Here is a 23,960-nt window from a genome sequence, read left to right as displayed (position 1 = left end):
TCTGGATATTTTTGTACGTTGGAGGGCATTTTGGTTTGAGCGTGCGCCATGTTTCAGTAGGAAATCCATGCAAGTCTTTGTACATGAGGCCCCAGTTGTTTTCAGAACTGGGTGACATGTTAGGAAGCATTCTCTGCACTCACCGTAAGCACAGACCTTAGCTTTTGGGTCACACATGGTTGCTTCGGACATTTCCTCAAAGTTTTTTGAGGACAGTAACCCTTGGCTCTGCATAGGCATTGGCCATGAATTGCAAGTTCTCATGTCTTTTGCAGAGACAAGTATTGTCCACTTTTACTATGTATAGTATGTACTGTTATAAAATGTATGTAGTAGTAATATGTGTAACATTATCAGCATGTGGCCTTTATTTATTATTTAATTATGCACATGTCCTTCCTGTCATGAACCATGTCCACCCTGTCATGGGAGGCTTAATGACAATGACAGGGTGGACATATTCAGCTAATTTTAGCATTAAATGAGCACATGGTGGACTTTCAGTTAGCAATATGATTCAGTTAACACATTTTTTAAAAAGTGCACAGTTAGCTTAACTGCACTTTTTAAAAAATGTGTTTCAAATTTCTGAAAAGTATTTATATTAATTGATATTTCACTATGACAGAGTGGACATGTTAAGCTTGACAACATGCAACTACACACATAATATGATGAAAATGACAAAATATAAGTGTAAATACTTACTTTGCAACTTGCCACCGTTTCAGCCTCCGCTGAAGAAATACAAAATGCTTGTAGTAATGTAACTGAAAATGTCAGAGGATTACTTAAAGGGGCAATTACCCCATAATGACAGGGTGGACAGCCATTTCAGGGACACGTGCAAAATGTTCAATATAATTATGAAAAATATAATATACATGATAAAAATTACTTATTTTATCAAATAGGTTGTTATGGACAATGAAACTGTGTAATTTCTTTCAAATTTAGTATCATATAAGCACTTATTACACACACTGTAGTTAGCATAGCACTGTGTGGGACATGACAAAATCACGTACATCCAATGAAAACAAAATGGTATAAAATGAAGGAAACATATTTTAAGTGACTTATCATTGTACCAATATGTGAGTAAATGTTTTGCCATTTATAATATAGTTTAATTATTCTGCATATTCTACATTTTCATGATGACAGACTGATTCTGACGAGGACACCAAAGGCACTTTATAGTGATATTGACTCATAACATGAGCCACTTTATGTGTGTTGGTACCTCATGCAGCTTTCAGACATATTAATACAAATTTCCCATCAGTAGTTTGTAGACATATTTAAGGCACTATGTATTTTTGTTATGATTATTAAAGTTAATCTTGAATTCCCTGGAGGGGGGGGACAACACTCTCCATCTTTCATTAAATTATCATAGATGAGAAGGTAATATGACATACACTGATTAATTTACTTGATTTAAGCAGAAACTCTTGTTAATTTTGATACTCATACATAGACAGCCTTGACAGCTCATTACTTTGCCGTGATGAACTACTGGTTACTACTTAAATCTGTTAAAACAGCAGAGCCTCTTCTTTCTAAGGTGTCAATATACAGAAGTTAATAGGATGAGACAGGATATGTTTAATGATGTGGAAGGTTCAAAATATTTGGTAACATATAATTAACCACATATATTTAAAGCTGACCGATAACAGTGAAAGGGCTATTGATTGTTTTGGTATACGGCTTACAGCTGTTTTAGAAAAGTTAAGCATTCTTGATAATTTTCAGTCTGGCTTTCGCAGGGCTCATTCCACTGAAACAGCCTTTCTTACAGTCTCCAGTGACATCCTGATGCGGAGTAATGCAGGATCATTTTCTCATAAGGATCATCAGGAGTTACTGATGTTGGACTTTACCTCAGTCTTTGATACTACTGACCATCATATCATGCACGATAGGCTGAATTACTGGTGTATCAGGACCTGCCTTGAAATGGTTTTCCTCATATCTGTCTGGACAATCTTTTTCTGTGGCTGCTGCTAAATTCAGGTCCTCTTCTTCATCCCTTAACTATGTTGTGCCACAAGGGTCTGTTTTGGGGCCTTTGTTTCTTTTATATCTGCTTCTTCTTCAGCATATCTTAAATTCTTTGAAGGACATCTCTTATCACTGTTTATGCAGATGATATTCAGTTATATTTTCCTTTTAAACCCAAAGATGACTTTAAGGTACAGATCTTGTTCAGGTGCTTAGATTAGAAGTTAGAAGTTGGATGGATAATTTTCTTCAACTTAATGATGAGAAAACTTCAGTCTTTGTCTGTTCCACTGATAGGTTTTTACCTAAGATAATGGAGACTCTCATTTGTTGTACCCTCAGTTAGTAACTCATGACTCAGCGTTGACTTTGATGCTCATGTTAAATCACTGGTTCGCTCTTGTTTTTATCATTTAAAAAATATTGCCAAGTTAAGTCCCATTGTGTCACGCTCTGAGATGTGAAATGATCATACATGCTTTTATTTCATCACGTCTAGATTGTAATTATATATTCACTGGTCAGGGTAAAAAATCCCTGGAATGTCTTCAGGTTATACAAAACGCTACTAACAAAATCTTCCAAGTATTCTCATGTCAATCCGATGCTAGCTCAGCTGCACTGGCTCCCCGTCCACTACAGAGAACATTTCAACATTTTATTTGAGCAGCAGGTTCTTGAGGTCATGTGATCAGGGCCTGCTGGCTGTGCGGCACACGGTTGAAAACTAAAGATGACAGCGCCTTTGCAACAGTGGCTCCCACTTTCTTGAACTCCCTTCCTCTGAGCCTGAGATCCGTGGACTCTGTGATCTCTGCTGAAAACCCTTTTTTTAAACTTGCTTTTGATTAGCTTTTGTCATATTTTTATGTTTTTCATGTTTCCTGTAGTTCATTGTGAAGCACTTTGTGATCTTTATCTTGAAAGGTGCTATATCAATAAAATTTTACTTATTTACTTACTTTATTGTCAAAAGGCTTCAGTCGGTAGATAAAGACCTTTGTTTAAGTTAAAAACATCTGACAAATACCTGACTGCTTGAAGTTATATATAATTTAAGAAGATGGGGGGTTGGGGTGGTGGCAAAGGGGTGGGGTGAAATAATTGTGCTGATTTGCCAAATACACTTACTTCTTCAGGTGAGTCTAAGAAATATAGGGAGAATACAGGGATATACGTTCAGTTTCACAAGCTAAATTATGATGGGATGGTTACTGATTTTTTTCAGGCTTTTCCAAAGGATATAGTTTTCCATAACATGACATTCTGTGCAATAAAGAGGGGAAATAGTGTATCACAATTACATAATTATATCATCTGGTCTTTTTTGGACAATACTTTGTTTGATACATTTAAACTAAAGATGTTCTAATTAACCATTAGCTACCTAGTGAATGTTAAAGAATGTAACTGGATAAACAGCTGCAACATGGTAGCAGGCTGTTATTAGAATTAAAGAATAGTTTAAAATAGAGTAATATCCTTGTAGAAATAAGAAGCAGAATGAAAGACTGATTTTCCTCATAGTTATTCTTGGAACATAAGAAAAAATATATTGTTGACATGCTAAGAAAGTTAAAAGTAATTTTTATCTGAGGAGGCTTTAAGAGAACTGAATATGAAACTCAAAGAAGGCAGACACTCTTTACAGTTATGAGATACATAATGATGAAGATGATCATTTATAATAAAAAAGAAAAAATTCAATTAAACTATGATCATTACATTTGTACATGCAGCAAGTAATTAACCAGTAATTTGTCTATAGCCCCCTTCTGGAAAAAACCTACAAACATTACTCACTTCAGAAAGAGACAGATCTGTAGAGCATCATGATTTTTAGTAGAAACAAACCTCCAACATGATCAGTCTGGTAATACTAATATTAAAAAACTAAATTAATGTCTTCTTTTGGTGTGTACCAATGAAAAGGTATTTAACATCTCTTGTTTACTCTAGTGTCTGCCTGCTGAAACAATCTTGTTGATTGTGTTTCTTCAGTCAGTCTCTAATACGGTGTGCCTATAATCATGCGCCTGCATGAATAGGCCATGAAAGCACTAATCTGTCCTTCTTCAGCCTATTCATTTCATTGTATTATTGCTGCTTTCGCTACACGCCTCCACAGTACAGTCACATATTCATATCTGCTACTATACCAAGAGAGCCCTGCTAAAAAAAAAAGCCAAAGGCAATTTCATTGGATCTCTTTTGAATAGGAAAAGGTCCATTATTGCCTTAGTCAGTAAAGATCAGATTGGACATCTGCTGTGGTACAATAAACTCTGCAATGTTTCACTGAATTCTCTCCTATCTGTCTGCTCAACTATTTGGATGGAGGCACACTGTGTTTCTTAAAAATTTCCAAAACACCATATCAACAGACTTTTACATACACAAGGAAAAATAAATAAATAAAGAATCTGTTACAAAGAAGTGTTACAATAAATATGGTGGTGTGTGGTAAGAGGTAGACAATACTTTAAAGTAGACATGACATGTGGGGCTGGGCGATATGGGAAAAAGTTATATCACAATATTTTTTCTTATATCTGTCGATATCAGAATCAGCTTTATTGGCAAGTATGTGAAAACACAAGGAATTTGCCTCATTTTTTTTCTTAGCTCACGATGTACATAAACATAACATAACAAACATTCAACTAGAAAGAACAAGGACAGCAAAAAACAATAAGTTAAAGTAAGGTATAAAAATAAATGAGTGAAGTTTTCAGAGGTCCAGCCTATATATTCCAGTATATACATGTTATCTTATTTACAGTGAGGATTATGCTGTTCATTTAGGTGCAGGCAGTATATTGAGCAGACTGAGCATGATATGACATTATGAGACATATAAAGTGCAAAGTCAATGATTGATTTTGGAGTCAGGGGGTTACTGACAGTGATCAAGTGTTCATCAGTGTGACGGCCTGGGGGAAGAAACAGATTTTGTATCTGGATGTTTTGGTGTACAGTGTTCTGTAACGCCTGTGAGAGGGGAGAAGTTCAAACAGATTGTGTCCGGGGTGTGATGGGTCTGCAGAGATGTTACCTGCCCTTTTCCTGACTCTGGATGTGTGTAAGTCCTGGATGGAGGGCAGGTTAACACCAATGATTCTTTCTGCAGTCCTGATTGTCCGTTTCAATCTGTTCCTGTCCTGTTTGGTGGCTGATCCAAACCAAACGATGGAGGTGCAGAGAACAGACTGGACTATTGCAGTGTAGAACTGGATCAGCAGCTCCAGGGGCAGGTTGAACTTCTTAAGCTGACGCAGGATGTTGATGTTGGGTACCCACTTTAGGTCCTGGGAGATGGTAGATCCCAGAAACCTGAAGGTTTCTACAGCAGACACAGAGTTATTGAGAATGGTGATAGGGGGCAGTGTGCTGCTGAAGTCCACTGTCATCTCCAAAGTTTTGAGCATGTTCAGCTCCAGATTGTTCTGGAACACGCTGAAGTTTAGAATCAGTTTGAAACAAGGGAGAGCTTTCTCTTTGGTGAAACCTTCTTCCTGATAACAATACATAAACTGTCACGATCATGCTTGGCTGTGGTGTTTCTGGGTTTTAGGCGGGGTTGAGCAGTTTTTCCTGATTCAGCTCCAGCGCTCTCAAGTGTTTCTCATCTGTGCTTGTCAAGATGTCTTCTACAGGAGCAAACAGTCTTCACCAGATTGTTTTACTACTACAGTGGTAATTCAGCCAACTTCTGTGCTTCTTTCTAAGAAAATCATACATGTATTTATCATGTCCTCCTGTGTTCCCAGTGTCTGTTTCTCCATTGCTCGCCTCGCTTTGGCTTTCCAAACTGAAGGATTTATCATTCTCCTGTGGATTCTGAGACACCTACCTGCTCGCCTCCACTGTTGAACTCTACCTGGATTCAGTTAGGAAAAACCCACACCTTCATCTGGATAAATTGCTCTCTCCGATTCTTACCAACGATCTCCCTCTCTTCTCGGAGTCACCCGTTCCTCTGGATCCACTCACCGGCTTAAGCAGCAGGTATCATCAGACCATCTCCTTTCCCTGTAGGAGCTGGGTTTTTTCTTCGTGCAGAAGAAGGAGAAGAGCCTGCGACCCTACATTAACTATCCGGGCCTGAATCAAATCACTATCAAAAACAGATATATTCTGTCACTCATCTCATCCGCCTTTGAACCCATCCAGGAAGCTACCACCTTCACTAAGCTCAATCTCCACAATGCATACCGTCTGATCAGAATTTGTGAGGGTGATGAATGGAAGAGAGCCTTCAGCACACCGTTAGGAGACTTTGAGACTTTGAGTACCTTTCGGCCTCACGGCTGCCATTGCAGTTTTTCAAACCCTCATAAACGACATTCTGAGAGACCATCTAAATCTCTTTGTGTTTGTTTACCTCGTTGACATTGTGATCTTTTCTAAATCTCCTGCAGAACACAGATGACATGTCTGAAAAGGTCACCAGACACCTGGAGAATCGCCTCTGCATTAAGGCCGAAAAATGTGAATTTCACGCATTTTCAGTCACCTTCCTTGGCTACATTTTCCAGGGTGGAAAGTGGTTTCGCTAACTTTTATTGCCATTTCATATGCAGCTATAGCATCGTTGCTTCCCCATTAATCAGGTTGAGACCACCTTCCACATGACCCCACAAGCTACCCAAGCATTCCAACAGCTAAAAGACTGATTCAACACTGCTCCCATCCTCATCCAGCCCAACACTGATCAGCAGTTAATTCTGGAAGTGGATGCCTAAGATGGGAGCAGTACTGTTCCGGAGATCCAAATTGGAGGGTAAGCTGCATCCCTGTTCATTCTTCTCCCGCTCACTATCACTAGATGAACAAAATTATGATGCGGGCAATCAGGAACTCTTAACGTTAACTTAAGGTTAGTCTGTCACAAGGCCGGTATACATGGCGACATAACCAAGTATTAAGAAGATTAGCTGCAAGTATTGAAGATAAATGAAGGCAGGTAAATTTAGGAGGGTCTTTGTTTGTTTGTTCAAGAGGGGGAGAAAGTTAATAAGACAATAAGGAGGCAAGGCAGCTTAGAGGATGCTTGTGATTGTGAGATGCAGGTAGATTTAGGAGGAAAGCTTGTTGTTCCCCAGGAAATAGCCTCTACAAATCTAAGGCCTGATATAGTCTTGTGGTCTAGGAGTAGAATGAGACTCTATTTCATAGAGCTGACTGTTCCTTGGGAGAAGCATATGAAAGGACAAAGCTTAGGTATGTGGAGTTGGAGGCAGAAGCAGAGCAGCGAGAATGGAAAGTTAGGATCTGTCAAGTGGAATTAGGATGTGGAGGATTTGTTGCAAAGTCTGTTGTCTCATTGTTGAGGGAGTTGGGTGTAAATGGAGTATGAGGAAAATAGTGAAAGAAATGTCAGATGAGGCAATAAAGTCCAGTCAGTGGATTTGGATTAGAATAAGCAATATTTTCTGGGGGCCCAGTAGGGGGAGCACTTAGGGTAAACCGACTCTTGGTAGAAGCAAGGCAGCAATCCAGGATATATTTAAGTGGAGGGTTTGGCCCATGTGAGCCTTTTGAAATCAGGTCATCATGTTAGGTGAGTTGGCCTGTATTGTCTTGTTTTTGCTGACGTTTTTAGCAATTGCAGGACTTTTTAGGTGAGTTTGGCTGCTGAATCTGCTAGTGTGTCTTGACCTGTCTCTACCTCTGGCACTCTCTATACTTTCATTACTCCCTACCCAAACCAGGGTTTGAATCCCATTCCTACTTATCTATACCTCTTCTATTTCTACCCTCTACCCGAACCAGGGTTTGTATCCCCACCCCGCTATGACTGGTATGCAGTTGGTGAGAGGCTGGGGTAGCTTGTGGTTGTGGAAAAAAAAAGATGATTGTTGCGGTGTGAGGAGCAGTGATGACTGGCATTAGGGGAGTGACTCTGAGACGCCAGTGATCACTGTTTAGCCTCCTGGAGGTGTCGTGGGCCCAACTAGACGAAACACTGATGAAAGGAGGTTCCTACCTGATTACCCCATTGACATGTTGGTCAGCACTGGTCAATATAGGGATTATAGGGAATCATTCACTGAGTCTGGTCCATTTTATTCTTTAGCACAAGTTTCTTCTGTTTACCTTGAAGGCTGCTCGCTTCTTTCCACAGGACCAGCTCCCGTCATCCTCCTAGACTGCAGACCAGCTAGTACACCATGTCTTCCGCTTTCATGGCATTCCCTCGTACGTGGTGTCTGACCAGGGTTCCCAATTTATCTCACAGGTATGGCGGTCTTTCTGTGCCGCTCTGGGAGCCGAGGTCTCTCTAAGCTCCGGTTATCATTCCCAATCCAATGGACAGACAGAACTGAGCTGTCAGGAGCTTGAGGCTGTTCTCCACTGCATTACCGCGAACAACCCTTTGCCCTGGCAGTTGAGTTGGATTGAATATGCTCACAACTCTCACTTCTTCTGCCACTGGACTGTCACCCTTCAAGGCCTCATTGGGGTACAAAAAGCCTTTGTTTCCTGAAGAGGAGAGGGACCTGGAAGTTCCATCGGTTCAACGTTACCTTCAAAGACACCAACGGATTTGGACTCGTGAGGTCCTGTTTTGTACGGCGAAACACAACCACTGCCTGGCAGATCGACACTGCAGTACACACCTGGTCAGCATGTTTGGCTGGCAGCCGTGGACATTTCCCTAAAATTCACTCCCAAGAAACTGGCTCCAAAACTCAGTGATCCCTTTGAAGTCAAGATAAAATCAACCCCTCCTCTGTGGCCCCACACCTGTGTCTTCCAGCCCATTCCAGTTGTTCGAGTTCAAGCCAGAATCAGATCCAGAACATTACAGTGAACAGTTGGATGTCTCTGTTTAGTAAATCTGCTCTGTACCTGCTTGTCGGAGTAAGTGAGGTAATTGTAGAAGAAATTAATGAATATGTTCAGCTGTCTTGTGTATATATTTATTTATATTTGTTTTTTATGTTTCATATTCATTATCACTCAGTGTAACCATGATGTTTGTACTAAAATCTGTTCATATGTCAAATGCCAACATGACACAGACATGTGAAACAGTTTCATTCCCAGCTTGAGGTTCAGACTCGTGCCTTTTTGTGTTGGAGAACCCTCGACTTTCAGCTTTAGTTTCCCTGCAAAATCAGCATTGTACTTGTTCTCATTCATAGACCTGTGGTCTGTGATGTTTGGTGCACAACTCAAAACCTTTACCAACTGTGTTGCTGGCCAGGAAAACCAAACATCCAATATTGCTGGGTTATTGGGGAAGCTGGAAAATATCTATTTGCCCTTGTAACCAAAAATACATTTTCTTGAAAACATCTGAAGAAGAAACAAAGTACTGTGCTCTGAAAAGTATGAGGGGATCACTCGTTACATGTGCCACAATAACTGGATAATGTGCACACTCTAGCGACTCTTGTCGCTATATGACTACAAATGTGCTCCTTCTGCCTGAAAATACTGAAAACATGTGTGCACCTCTTTTCATGAGCTATTTTAACGCTGACAGTAAGACAGTAAACATGAAAAAGCATGTCATGAGATCCTTAGGTTTGAATGTAGTATATGAGTATGGAATTTAAAGAAAAGAAAGAAAGAAAACACATTTTCTATTCCTGCAGAATTAGACCACACAAGCCTAAGTTAGCCTGACTGAAAGGGTATTTAAAGGTCATCTACATTATCCTGATTGAAGGCTGCACACAAAAGGATATTCAGACACAGAAAAGCAGCAATTAGCAGAAGTTATTGCACCCCATCCCTTTAAAGGAAAAAAAAAGAAAGAAGAAAACTCATCTTTCACTTTCTCACTCACACACATGAACGCCCACACACTTCATTACTCACACAGTTTTGCAATATAAAGATGGAGAAGATAGAAAGCTGTTGTAACTATTCTGTTAATCTGAAATCTGGCTTGTGTCTCCCTTTTGTACCTGAAATGTTGCCAGTAAGAGGTCTTTAACTAATCAATAAAACAACATACACACACGACAAACAACTTTTAGCAAGTGAATAAAGCTTGATGCATTGATGGTGTGGTTATTTTGTTCTCTCTGATTCTGCTTTTATAGAATTGATTAGTTTCCCAAAAGTGTGTTGTAGTTGTGTTTCTCAATCTTTTTTTCCTGGAAGCCCCTCCACTCCACTTGTATCTATCAAAAAAGAAGCAAACACTGTTCCCACCATCAAGCCCTTCATAAATAATGAATGGCCACCTTGAGTTTTGCACACCTCTGTCTCGCAATGATATGTCAAGTGTGATGTTTGTAATGGTTACAAATTGTTATCAAAAACACATTGTCCAGCTGTTTGTGCATGGTTGTAGATGTACTCTTTCAAATAATCATTTAATTTCCTATAGTTCCATCACCTGTCTACGAAACAATCCTCATACCTCTATGTGCAACACTGTTTTATGCATTTCATCCTCACAGATACTTTTCATAATGAAATAAAAGTCTAACAGTTTTAAATGTATACAGATCTAAGTTTGACAGCCTCTGTGTAGTGTAAACCTCACACACGCCCTGTAATCTTTGGCACCACCTTTAGGTTGTCACACACTGTAGGTTGTGAGCCACTGACTTCTAATACCATGTTTTCACAATCAAAATGTTTATTTGGAATAATTACATCTTCAGCTGCATCTAATAAGCTCTTGCTTACACTGCTTTGTATTTAACAGGATTTACTGACAGATCTAGCATTATCCTTTAAAAAAACCACTGTAAACACCAAAGGTTATCATGTTAAATTGACTACGTATACCAGAAATCAAACTGATCATGAATTGATCATCTTTCAGTAACAGCTTTAAATGTTGAGTAACCCAGATCATGGCTGATGACAATATTTGGGATTTGGAATTATCTGTGGCCCTGTGATTCACTGGTGACCTTTCCAGGGCGTACCCTGGCTCTCGCCCAATGACAGCTGGGATAGGCTCCAGCCCCCTGCCACCCTGAATTGGATTAAGCAGGTATTGAAAATGGATAGATGGAATTTTCTGCCTTATCAAACCTTTCACTTCTACCCAGAATTCATCTGGATCCCCATTAACACAACATTGTTCATATTTGTATATCTTGGGCTACTTGTCTGTCCAACAGTAAGTACAGACAAATCGAGTCAGGAGTCTACATCACTGCAGGAGATGAAGAGGCATTCACATATATCAGGGTGTTGTGATGGACTTTCTCCAGCTGGCCACTGTCTGTGTAAATCTAGTGCTTTGTTTCACATAAGAGACAATTTTGGCTTGGCAGCAAAGCAGAGGTTAAAATAACTTTTTTGCCCAGAATAATTTTTTGAGCTCACATTATTAGTCAAGCGCATCATATCAAAACATGTTCACAAATGTTTCCTGTGAAGCTGTGTCTTAGTGTGAATGTGTGTCTTTGTATCTGCGTGAATGTGTCTTTGTTTCTGAGTGAGTGTGTGTTTTTGTATTTGTGACTGTAAATCTTTGCATAAATCTGCATGGTTGTCCACTGTCGGACCTGAGTTTGGGGGCCTCTGCTGGCCAGAGGACAACAGGAGGCTATTCCTATCTGCTCTTGATCTCTGGAGTGGGCGTGGTTGCGCCCCCATCCATCCATCACTACGCATAAAAAAGCCTTTGGCGTGTAATTGACATACACATGCACAAACATGTGGATTTCCGGACGGCCTCGAAGAGATTCTGGTCCACCATCCGGCGTCTCAGGGGGGGGAAGCGGCTCACAGTCAACACTGTTTACAGTGGGGACGGGGCTTTGCTGACCTCAACTAGGGATGTTGTGAGTCGGTGGGGGGAGTACTTCGAGGAACTCCTCAATCCTACCAACACGTGCTCGGAAGAGGCAGAGTCGGAGAGCTCGGAGACGGGGCCTCCCATTTCTGGGGCTGAGGTTGCTGAGGTGGTCAAAAAGGTCCTCGGTGGCAAGGCCCCGGGGGTGGATGAGGTCCGTCCTGAGTTTCTCAAGGCTCTGGATGTTGTAGGGCTGTCTTGGCTGACACGCCTCTGCAGCATTGCGTGGACATCGGGGACAGTGCCTCTGGACTGGCAGATTGGGGTGGTGGTCCCCCTCTTTAAAAAGGGGGACCGGAGGGTGTGTTCCAACTATAGGGGTATCACACTCCTCAGCCTCCCTGGTAAGGTCTATTCGGGGGTATTGGATAGGAGGATCCGTCGGACAATCGAGCCTCGGATTCAGGAGATGCAGTGTGGCTTTCGTCCTGGCCGTGGAACAGTGGACCAGCTCTATACCCTCGGCAGGATCCTGGAGGGTGCATGGGAGTTCGCCCAACCAGTCTACATGTGTTTAGTGGACTTGGAGAAAGCGTTCGACCGTGTCCCTCGTGGAGTCCTGTGGGGGGTGCTCCGGGTATATGGAGTGCCGGACCCCTTGATAGGGGCCGTTCGGTCTCTGTATGACCGGTGCCAGAGTTTGGTCCGCATTGCCGGCAGTAAGTCGGATAGGTTTCCGGTGAGAGTTTGACTCCGTCAGGGCTGCCCTTTGTCACCGATTCTGTTCCTAACTTTTATGGACAGAATTTCTAGGCGGAGCCAGGGCGTTGAGGGTGTCCGATTTGGCGACCTCAGAATCAGGTCTCTGCTTTTTGCAGATGATGTGGTTCTGTTAGCGTCGTCAGGCCGTGACCTTCAGCTCTCACTGGAGCGATTCGCAGCCGAGTGTGAAGCGGCTGGGATGAGAATCAGCACCTCCAAATCCGAGACCATGGTTCTCAGCCGGAAAAGGGTGGAATGCTCTCTCCGGGTCGGGAATGAGATCCTTCCCCAAGTGGAGGAGTTCAAGTATCTCGGGGTCTTGTTCATGAGTGAGGGACGAATGGAGCGGGAGATTGACGGGCGGATCGGTGCGGCGTCTGCAGTATTGCGGGCTCTGCACCGACCCGTCGTTGTGAAGAGGGAGCTGAGCCAGAAGGCGAAGCTCTCTACTTACTGGTCAATCTATGTTCCCATCCTCACCTATGGTCACGAGTTGTGGGTAGTGAGCGAAAGAACAAGATCGCGAATACAAGCGGCCGAAATGGGTTTCCTCCGCAGGGTGTCTGGGCTCTCCCTTAGAGTGAGAAGCTCAGTCATCCGGGAGGTGCTCGGAGTAGAACCGCTGCTCCTCCGCATTGAGAGGAAGTCAGATGAGGTGGCTCGGGCATCTGGTTAGGATGCCCCCTGGACGCCTCCCTGGGGAGGTGTTCCGGGCACATCCCACTGGGAGGAGACCCCGGGGGAGACCCAGGACACGTTGGAGAGACTATGTCTCTCGGCTGGCCTGGGAACGTCTCGGGGTCCCCCCGGAAGAGCTGGAGGAAGTGGCCGGGGACAGAGACGTCTGGGTTTCTCTGCTCAAGCTGCTGCCCCCGCGACCCGACCCCCGGATAAGCGGCAGATGATGGATGATGGATGGATGCACAAACATTTATCCACCTCAACTCACTATTACATTGTGACTTTTGGCTTTAATGATAATCAGAAACTACAGTTACTCTCCTTCCCATATACTTGCTTCTGGTGATGTGGTTGCTGTATGTTTCTTTGGTATGTGTTTCTTTCATCGTATTCTCATGGAAAGGCTTCGTATGGAAACGTACGAAGTTATGTACAGATTTTCGTGCATTATCCTACAAATATCCAATGACACGAGCGACCAGTGTGCATGTGCAGTTCCCTGCAGTGAAAAATGGCTTCCATTCGTTTCAGCTATTGAACACGACCCTTTCTGTCTGTGAAACAGAGTGGCAGGAATCATGTCTAAATTAGCATATTCTTATGTTTTCATAACGTAGCTTTTCTCACGACATAAACGTACTTGTTAGGGTTATACTTTTTCAGTTGAAGAATGCTCAGATATATGCTTTTTAAACCCTAATTTTGCAACCCTGACCCTAACCCGTAAGCACGATATAAAAACTACAATTTGTACTAAATTGCCGTACACAGTGGCGGGCAGCACCATATGTTTTGTAGTTCGAATATGTTTCCTCTAATGTGTGAAATTGTTGCCAGGAAACTTTCAGACTTATTATAGGTTTTGGGGTTGGGAAGCACATCTGTTTGGTCAGATTTGATCTTCCTAATAGCAACAGTGATAGTAGCGTCCTTAGTAACGTCGAAACAAAAAATTTACTTTACAGGTTAATAACTAACAAACGAAAGCTTGCATGCATTCTCTGAAGGAAGATTGTGAAAATAAAGAGTAAAATCTTTGTTTTCGACAATGCATTATAATGGTGAAACTAAACACTTTAAAATGTTTATTTTCCTCTGTGAGTAAAAAGCAAGTTAGGCCTGACTTCAGGCTTTGCGCAGACGTACTGTTCACTCAGGTTGATGGATATTTGTAGGCTTGTGCACGAAAATCTGTGCAGAACTTTTCGTACATTTTCATACGAACTGTGGGTGAAACAGCCTGGTTTCTTTCCATTTATGTTTCTGCAGATTTTCCTGTGTAGGTCCGCAGTTTGCCACTGTGGACTTTGGCTTTGCCTGTACCTCCGAGTTCAGCAAAAAACACACAAAAAACAGTCCACATACACATTACCTTACCTATTGTGTCTCCTTGCTCATGAACCATGCTGGCCAGATCCTTCATGATTTGACTGACATCCAGCATGTCTCTCTACAAAAAAAACAAAAAACAAAAATAAACCAGTGGAATGCTAATCAAAATCGATATTTCATGTCACACAGACAGTGAGACCACTGTGCATACAAGAAACATAAAGTAATGGCCACTTAATCACATTGTTGGTCTTTCCATCTCTTATAAATGTTGTAATAGATTTTGTTATTGTTTGGTTTATTTGCATTTTATTTCCTTATTTAATGCATTTGCAGATTATTTCATCAGATGCCAAACTGTGATAATTTGGCTCTTCCTGAGGTGTGGCTTTACTTGTATTATTGATATATAATAAGGATAATTACTTAAAATTGATATCCACTGATTAAAAACATTAACTGAACACTGATGACTTTGTCAATATCATGATAGAAAAGCTGATGGGGCAGAATATTTTTAACAGAGGTTCTTCATCTTTGTGTGAACTTGATTCCTAAGTTTCATGTCAGTTGAAGACACAGTTTGTTATGCTATAGGAAGCTAACTTGGATACATGATGCAAATATCTTTCATGTGCTAGAATTCTAATTTGCATGAATAATTGTCATCAGTTGACTTCTGAGCTGAATCTTTCAAACTAAAAAAAATTTAGCTGTGGTTTAATCTATAAAACAAATTAACACTGAGCACACTTCTGACTTTGATGTACACTTGAGAGGACTGAGAAGTGTGTACACTTTATGATGAATAAGAGGGTATTCTCTGTATTCATGTGTATACCCTACTGGTCACAAGTCTTACTGATGTATAATTATGTAGGCAAACACTGCCATTGTAGATTATGCAAAATGCAAGGAAGCTTATTTCACAGCTTAGATGGACCCTGAACTAAGCCCAAAATCATACTGTCAATGCAACAAAGGAGTTAAAAATGTAAACTATTCTGTATTATTATCAAAACACAAACCAGCTGAAGAAGCCTAGCAAAACATCACAGAGTAAACATCTTCCTTGGTGATGTCCATGGGTTATTTTTGGTTATGTCAATTTCTCTAATTGCATTTGAGACCCTTAAAAAACAGTTTTATATATCAATAGGCTATAATTCTTAATATTTTCTCTTTCATTAAATAACTGGTTTGAACATTTTTTTGAATAAAAGGTAAAATTACAAAACCTGTGTTAGTATTTTTAGACCTAACTATATATGAGGGGAAAAAAAGCAACTTCAATCAAATTCCCTCTTCTTTTAATTGACAAATTGAATGGATTTGTGTTTAATCCCAGATATTTTGTGCTTCACTTGGCAAAAAGTATAAACATATTTTTTTCTTAAGTTGAAAGTTTTTGTTAAATTATTCCCGTTAGGGTACAGAGCAAAGTAGTGCAGCTACGGTTGACCGCAACTAATTCTCCACAGTCTCCAAGCTTTGAATCTCCTCTCTGTGTTTCTGCTCAAAGCAATATGAAAGCTTATAAAACCTCTGTCTATCTTCTGCTCACAAGTCGCCCCATTCCTCCATTATGGCTCTGTGCAATCACAGCTGCGTTTGTGTAGCCGAACCCACTGGGCCATCCATCACAGGTGGCGGAGATTGCTGTGGAAACTGGCAGCCATCCTGTTACTTGGCTAAAAAACATTTGAATGGAGCTTAAATGGCTCCTGGCAAACCTCACCATGATAAAGACTTTTTAAAATTTAAATCCAGGCAACCCTGTCTATCATGCTGTAAACAATACCTGGCAAAGCAGTGGCCAAAAAGGGCTAATTTTATTCGAATGACAAAACAGTTTTTAATCATTTCAGTTTGTGCAGAAGTGAAGAGGCAGAGAGTGAGACACACACACACACAAGGGGAAAGGCAGAGATGTTAAGGGTTGGGACCTTTGCCAGAGGGCTGACTGTGTGGCCAGGCCTCAAGCCAACGCTGTGCCCTTTTCCATAATTCACAAGTTTTAAATTCTGATCCTAGCCAATCTCGCTGCTTTTGGATGAAAGCATTAGGCTCAGAACCAGAACTGGAGATTTCCAACAACATGCTTGGTACAGAAGTGTTTATTATATCCCAGGGATGTTTATTATTTTCTGTAGTTCCAGACCTAAAATCTCAGGGAAAGAGTTTTAGTGATGCTTTCACACGTTTGTATATTGACAGTCAAATCGATGTGATTCTGGGTCATGTCTGGGCAGTGAAAGAACAGCTGCTTTTTATATATTTTATAAATACTTTTCATTCTTTGTAAGTAAATCCATTTTGTGTATTAGTCTGTTTTTAACCAAATGCAAGATACGATACAGAAAAATGATCTTTTTTTATTCATGTGTGATTCATGTCTTTAGAATTCTAAGATTACCTGGGAAAAGTTCATGTGTCTCTTATGCCTTCACATAAAGTGACTGCACACAGTTAAAGTACATTTTGTACTGAGAAACCTCCTTAAGGAGCCTGAGACTTTAATCTCTGGCTTTTGACCACGACCATATTGTCCGTAGCACTGCTATTGTTCTTTCAAGAAGCTAACCTGAAATTTAACTCTGGAGCTTAAAACTCTACTTTATTCTGAAATCCTTTAAACCATTTACACATCTTTTTTAAGTTCAAGGATGTTGTGCTACCTAATCATTTGATAACCTTGACAAACAGCTAATTTGTCATAGTGTATATTGGAATATTATATTCAGCTATTCAAATGCAGGCAATTGTCTGATGTTGACCTTTAAGTTTTCTCTCTCTCAGTGAAATACCTCCTCAATAGTCACTTTCTTTTTTTATTCAGCACCATGCTGAGATCAAATACAATCAGATTCAAAAGTTATTTCATAAATTCTACTTTTACGAAGCTTCTGCATTTCCAGTTTATCAAAAATGTGAAGTATGGTAGTGTCATAGTATGGGGAAGTAATAAGGGAAAACTTGATAAAAGTTTTTTGGTGACCCATTCAGAGTCCTGACTGGACTGCAACTGAACTCTCTCTCTGAAAGATCAGCTGCCCTCCAATGGCCCCATCCTAAAAGGCACTCTGCAATTGTTTTTCAGTAATCTGGAAAGTATTCTATGGTAATGTTGACAGTGATGTATTTCAAATGACCATATTCACTGTACTACTGTGAATAGCAATGGATTGTTTGAAAATGTGAGGCCAATACTGTGGTTGTTCCTTGCTGTGTATCAATTTATAGAAAACCTGTCTGGCAGAACTGGCCAATGGAAGGAGAATTTGCCATTTTGAGTTGGTTTTGTTGAACCAACTAATCCTTCATTAATCTTGAAATGGGAAATTATACTATTGGCTGGTTTAAGTAATATTTATCTGATAGATTCCAGTTTGTTCTTGTAAATTAAGAATCTTCCTCACACATTGGAGTAAGTCTTGGAGTTCCTCAGGGTTCTGTGCTTGGACCAATTCTTTTTACTTTGTACATGCTTCCATTAGGTAACATTATTAGACAGCATGGCATACATTTCCATTGTTATGCTGATGATACTCAGCTGTACTTATCTATGAAACCAGATGAAACCAATAGGTTGGTCAGACTACAAGTCTGTCTTAAAGACATAAAGACCTGGATGACTCAGAACTGTCTGCTTTTAAATTCAGACAAAACTGAAGTTGTTCTCTTTGGACCTGAGCGCTTCAGGGAGAAATTGTCTAGTTATATAGTTACTCTAGATGGTATTTCCTTGGCTTCTAGTTCTACAGTAAGGAACCTTGGAGTTATTTTTGACCAGAATTTATCATTTGATGCACATATAAAACTGGTCTCTAGGACTGCCTTCTTTCACCTTCGTAATATTGCTAAAATCACGAACATCCTGTCTCAGGGTGATGCAGAGAAACTAGTTCATGCATTTGTTACTTCAAGATTGGACTACTGTAATTTCTTATTATTGGGCTGTCCCACATATTCTCTGAAAAGCCTCCAGCTGATCCAAAATGCTGCAGCCAGAGTTCTGATGAGAACTAACAGGAGAGATCATGTTTCTCCAGTTTTAGCTTCTCTTTATTGGCTCCCTGTTAAATTCAGAATATAATTTAAGATTCTTCTCCTCACATATAAAGCTCTTAATGACCGAGCTCCATCATATCTTAAAGAGGATCCTAACAGAGCACTACGCTCCCAAACTGCAGGTTTACTTGTTGTTCCCGGAGTTTCTAAAAGTAGAATTGGAGGCAAAGCCTTCAGTTATCAGGCCCCTCTCTTGTGGAATAAGCTGCCAGTAAATGTCGGGGAAGCAGACACCCTTTCCACTTTTAAGATTAGGCTTAAAACTTTCCTTTTTGATAAAGCTTGTAGTTAGGGATGGCTCAGGTAATCCTGAAACATCCCATAGTTAAGCTGCTACAAGCTTAGACTGCTGGGGGACCTCATCTGTCACACCTTTCCTCACTTTGCTCTCTTTTTCCCCCCGTTTAATTTCTCAAATGATTTTATGTACATGTGACATTATTGTGGTTATTAACTTGTGTCTCCCTGTTCCAACAGGTATCCTTTGAATGGTGTTATGGTGTTTTTTCCCCCCTCTTTTCCCTCTTTTCTGTCTTCTCAAACCCCAGCTGGTCGAGGCGGATGGCCACCCTTCCTGAGTCTGGTTCTGCCAGAGGTTTCTTCCTGTTAAAAGGGAGTCGTTCCTTTCCACAGTCGCCACAGGCACTCTCAGGATGGAAGATTGGACTGAAGACAAGTTTCGGTGCAATCTGTTGGTTTCCTTAGCTAGGATATTGTTTTTGAATTGGCTCTATATGAATTAGTGGGATTATGATTACAATGAATTGAATTCCAATTGGCTTGAATTGGACTATATTATTTAAGTGCCTTGAGATGACAATTGTTGTAATTTGGCGCTATATAAATAAAATGGAATTGAATTAAATTGAATTGAGAACCTCTGTTCTTTCTCAGCCTTCTGGAAGGTCGGTGGTTCAACTCCGGCTTCCCCAGGCTACATGTCGAAGCATCCTTGGGCAAGACACTGAATGCCACATTGCCTACAGATGCATCCATCGGTGTATGAATGTGGGTGTATGGATAGAAAGCATATAGATATGCACAGACTAAGACTGGCTGTATGTGTGTGAATGGGTGAATGTGGCATGTAGTGTTCGAAGCGCTTTGAGTGGTCAGTTGGACTAGACTAAAAGTACTCATAATGTTTAACGATGAACATTGACTAGTTCAATGTCAATATTAAATTAACTTTAAACAACTTTTAACTTTGTGAAGTGTGACCTTGCAACATCAACTTGCTAACCAGGAGAGTATGGTCATTTCAAAGCAAACTAATATTTGTCTCAAGATAGGCAGAGTTTAAAGATATATATATATATTTCAGAATTTGAAGAGCTTTGCTGTACTCTCCCTGCCTTGAACTGTGTCTTTACTAACAGGGTAGTACAGGGACTCATTTAAATGCAATATATCTTCATATCATCCTCTGAACAGCCAACTAGAAAAGCCAATTTTCTCTCAGCTCTGTTTCATTAAAGTTTCCACTGTTCAAAATCTGCCTGCTTTCTGCCTGCATTTGAGTCACTATGGCTGCTTCTTTTCTTCACAGCACTCGTCTAAATATTGTTGCACACCAAACACACTTACCATACCACTCTGCAATAACTGTTAGTAAAGTCTCAAGGAACATGAAAAAGAACCCAAGGCATCGGCACTGCCTCTAAACTTTGCACACATTTCCTCTCGGAAATAGCCTGAGGCCCACAGAGGCCCCACTCCTCGACTTGTATAAATCTGCAAGAATCTTCTGCCAACGTGGGACCAGACAGAGTAGGACAGAGTAGGTCCTGTTTTCATACCCAAAGGGGGTCGGAATGCTTTGACCACACCAGGGATACATACATAATAAAATACATGTACTTATGATGTCAAGGCTAATTGATATACATTTACGGGGGCTAGTTAGAGGGTCACTTTTTGTTTTCATTCTACGCTCACCCAGTGAGCACCCAAACACCTTGATATCTTTGTATTGGGATAACCCTAAGTTTTCCTTTTTCTCTTATTTTCATGATATTAGCACCAATCAAGCTCCCGCAACTTTATAATTATTCTTTATGTGATGGTTTCTCCTCTAATTTTTTTCTCTGCACATGTAAAGTGATAAAGTTTGGTTTGTCCAGGCAACTTTGAGGGTATTTCATTATGTTGTGCTTCTACAGGAGGATATTAGAAGCCACTTTTGCTTGGTCCATCCTGAGTCACTCACATGAAAGTTGCACGGGTGCTTATTAAAAGGGGAACTCCTGCATTTTTAAACCTAGACCTTATTTCTGGCATGAAATACGTTTATCTACTCACAGAGAACAGTTTGGCGAAAGTCGGTGTCCTTCGAAAGCTAGTTAGATAACTCGCGATCGGCGTATATCCATATAACGGAGTGAACGGGGCAGGGACAATGCAGCCTCTAAATAAGGCATTGTCTGTCTTTATTTCCCCAATACTTTAAAACGAATGAATGAACGAACGCGTACTATAGCTCTGTTAGTATAACATAACAGTAGCTATGTGCTAACAGAGCTATAGTACACGTTCAATTCATTCATTCGTCTTAAAGTATTGGTGAAATACTTATACTTATATATACTTATATATATAGACTGATAATGCCTTATTTAGAGGCTGCATCGTACCTGCCCCGTTCACTCCGTTATATGGATCGCGAGTTATCTAAAAAACTTACAAAGGACGCCGACTTTCGCAAAACTGTTCTTGGTGAGTAGTTAAACGTATTTCATTTAAGATGAGTTTTCTTAGCGTGGTAGGATATTCTGTGTTACAGCTTTCTTTCATACTTTGTACATACTAGCAATAAGCTGGAAAAAGTTAAAGGACATGAAATTAAATAAAATTTATCCTAAATTTGCAGCAGCTCCAGAGGGCAGCATTCCACAACTCCACACAGTAAAAACTGAACTTCCTGTCTTGGGTCCTCATGCTGGTAGTTATAGAATCAGACTTTTTCTTAATGCTGAAACTCACCTCTGCTGTTGCTTTGACACACTCAGTCTGTCATGCTGCTGTTTTCTTTAGGAGTGACTGAGGAAAAGAACAGGCCTGAACAAATAAAAGGCTCTGAGTATCAGGGCGCTTTCATGAGACTGAAATGTCAGACTGCACTTCAGACGTTTGTTCTATCTGACACTGGTGTCAATGCACAGACAGCAATAGCACAATTAAACTTGGGGTGACAAAAATATTCATTAAAAAACAGTTCTTATTTACACCTCAGTCTCCAGTGGCACGACACATGTTACTTCAGCCATGAGGACATATCTTGTGCTGACTGACATGACAATGTGTGGGAGAGACTGTAGCCTGATCTAAAGCCTTGCAACCTGCACATATAATAGAAGAGTAGAAGATGAGAAGAGGAGGACAAAAAAATCTTTCACACTTCCAAGTTAACTTTGACACTTGGTCAATCTAGAGATCCCCCTCTCTTTAACAAAAAACTATTTTCTAGGCACTGTTTGATACATTTTGAGGTATCATCACAATTAAAGTGATTTACAATCTCATATACGTATAACAGTGAGTTGCAGGGATTGAAAAATGCTGCACAGAGAGTGTGATTGTCCCAACAAGAGTTTTGTGCAAAGATTGCAGTTTGTAGAGGCCAGCCAAATTTATGGCAATATAACATTCAGTCTTACATTACAGAACAGCGCTGAAACAAACAGCCGAGTGTGGAGGTCTCCTCTTGTGCCTGCAGAGGGAAGTGTGGCATAGCAGAACGCTCCTGTCAGCATGTTTAAAGTGAATCAGCTTTAGCAACAGCCTATGAAATACACATTCAACTTAGAGGAGGGAGACTGCTGATAGACAGCACAACCCTCCCCACCTGGGAAATGTACAGCATTTTCACATCTTGTTCACTGTGAGAAATTACTTCATTCTCTGAGATGCTCTCGTTTTGTTGGCTTCTTTTGGTTAAATGTGAGTGCGACAATCAGAGCAGGACCTTTTTAGAGAGGAGTCTCACTTTGTTTCCACAACTAATCACCTCTGGAATCTGAATTTGATCTCATTGTGATCAAACTACTGTTACCATTCTTTCATATCCACATAACATTGTTTGTTAACTGTCTACAGACTGTAACATAGTATAAAGTAAAATATTTCAAACCAAGTGATTAAAGAGATTTTTTGTTTCCGTTCTGTAAGTGTGAATTCCAACGCCTAACGTCGCCACAAGTTTTGATTAGCCATGATGCAGATTTCAGCATGTCAGCTGAGAAATGATGAGCACTTAACAGTTTGCATGAGTCACATGTGACTGTGCCAGTCATGCAAACTGAGCTATGGTGCATTTTTCAGTGAAATTTACTTTCAGTCAGTGTAGCTTATACAGTTTAAGTGATCATCACAACTGAAGAGCTAATTAGATTAAGAATGTGTCTGTTTTTAATTTTTTTTGTCATTTCACTGAACCTCTAATTTGTGTCTCATTAACATTAATTAGGGCTGACGATGACACTGAAGTGTAATGCCTTAATTCTTTCATTTGAATAAATAAATCAAAAGGTTTAGGGATACAACTATGAGATGGATAGTTTGATGTGAGCTGTTTGAAGCAGTCTTACTATGGAACAACAAAATGGTTGCACAAGCTGCATAAATAAAAAAAACACCGCTGCAGTTTGCAACATCATGATGATCAGAACATGGCGTGCTCTCCAGATGAATGTGACCTGTCGGCCGACTTGACCACAGTGCATTAAGCAAATGCCAAAGAGGACAAGCAGAAACTGTTAAAGTAACGAGGAGGATTATTCTGAGGTTTTTAATGTTATCCTTTGTAACGCCAATATACATACAGCTGAAATTGCACTGTGCTGCTAACTGCAACCTTATGTAACTGCACAAAATACCAATAATTATAGTGATAATAACAATCATAATGCTATCAAAGAGTTGTTCAAGTAAGAGGGCTCCGGTAATAAAATGTATGTAATGTAATTCAGAAATCAGAATTGGGTTGGAATCCAAAGCAGTGGGTCGGAGCTCCCCTCGTTTACTCATTTTCATCATGTAAATTCCCTGCTATTTTTAATAGGAGTCCCAGGTGTTGCACATCACTATTTTCTTTATCACCATTCTTAGCTTGCCTATTTCTTATTTCTCTTTTGTTTCAACGTTTCAGCAGTTGATTTCAACCATGCTTTTATCCAATTTATTTCCCTGAAAAGATCTTACAACCATAATGAAACCACCATTTTGAATGGTAGCACAGTGCTAACAAAAGAAGCCTGTCCATATATGGAACTTTGTTTTACAGGGTGAGTTTCTATATGTCAAGTGCGCTCTGGTTCAGGCAGCACATCAATGGATTCTCATGTCACTTGTGATTTGGTTACATTCAGTGATGCATTCACTCTCCACA

At 40.4% G+C, this 23,960-nt stretch overlaps 1 protein-coding gene across 1 annotated transcript in view; it reads right to left on the bottom strand.

Annotated features, from left to right (window-relative positions):
• Window positions 1–23,960, bottom strand: part of tsnare1 (T-SNARE Domain Containing 1) — a 275,364-nt gene that overhangs the window by 126,491 nt on the left and 124,913 nt on the right. The window contains exon 15 of the mRNA XM_072395073.1: window positions 14,549–14,621. Coding sequence (XP_072251174.1) covers window positions 14,549–14,621 — 73 coding nt within the window. The remainder of the gene's footprint in view (window positions 1–14,548; window positions 14,622–23,960) is intronic.

The sequence above is a fragment of the Leuresthes tenuis genome, unplaced genomic scaffold (genome assembly GCF_036924035.1).
Source record: "Leuresthes tenuis unplaced genomic scaffold, fLeuTen1.0.hap1 SCAF_10, whole genome shotgun sequence".
Taxonomy (NCBI): domain Eukaryota; kingdom Metazoa; phylum Chordata; class Actinopteri; order Atheriniformes; family Atherinopsidae; genus Leuresthes; species Leuresthes tenuis.
Note: the sequence above shows the minus strand (reverse complement) of the source record. Positions and strands in the feature narration are given on the sequence as shown.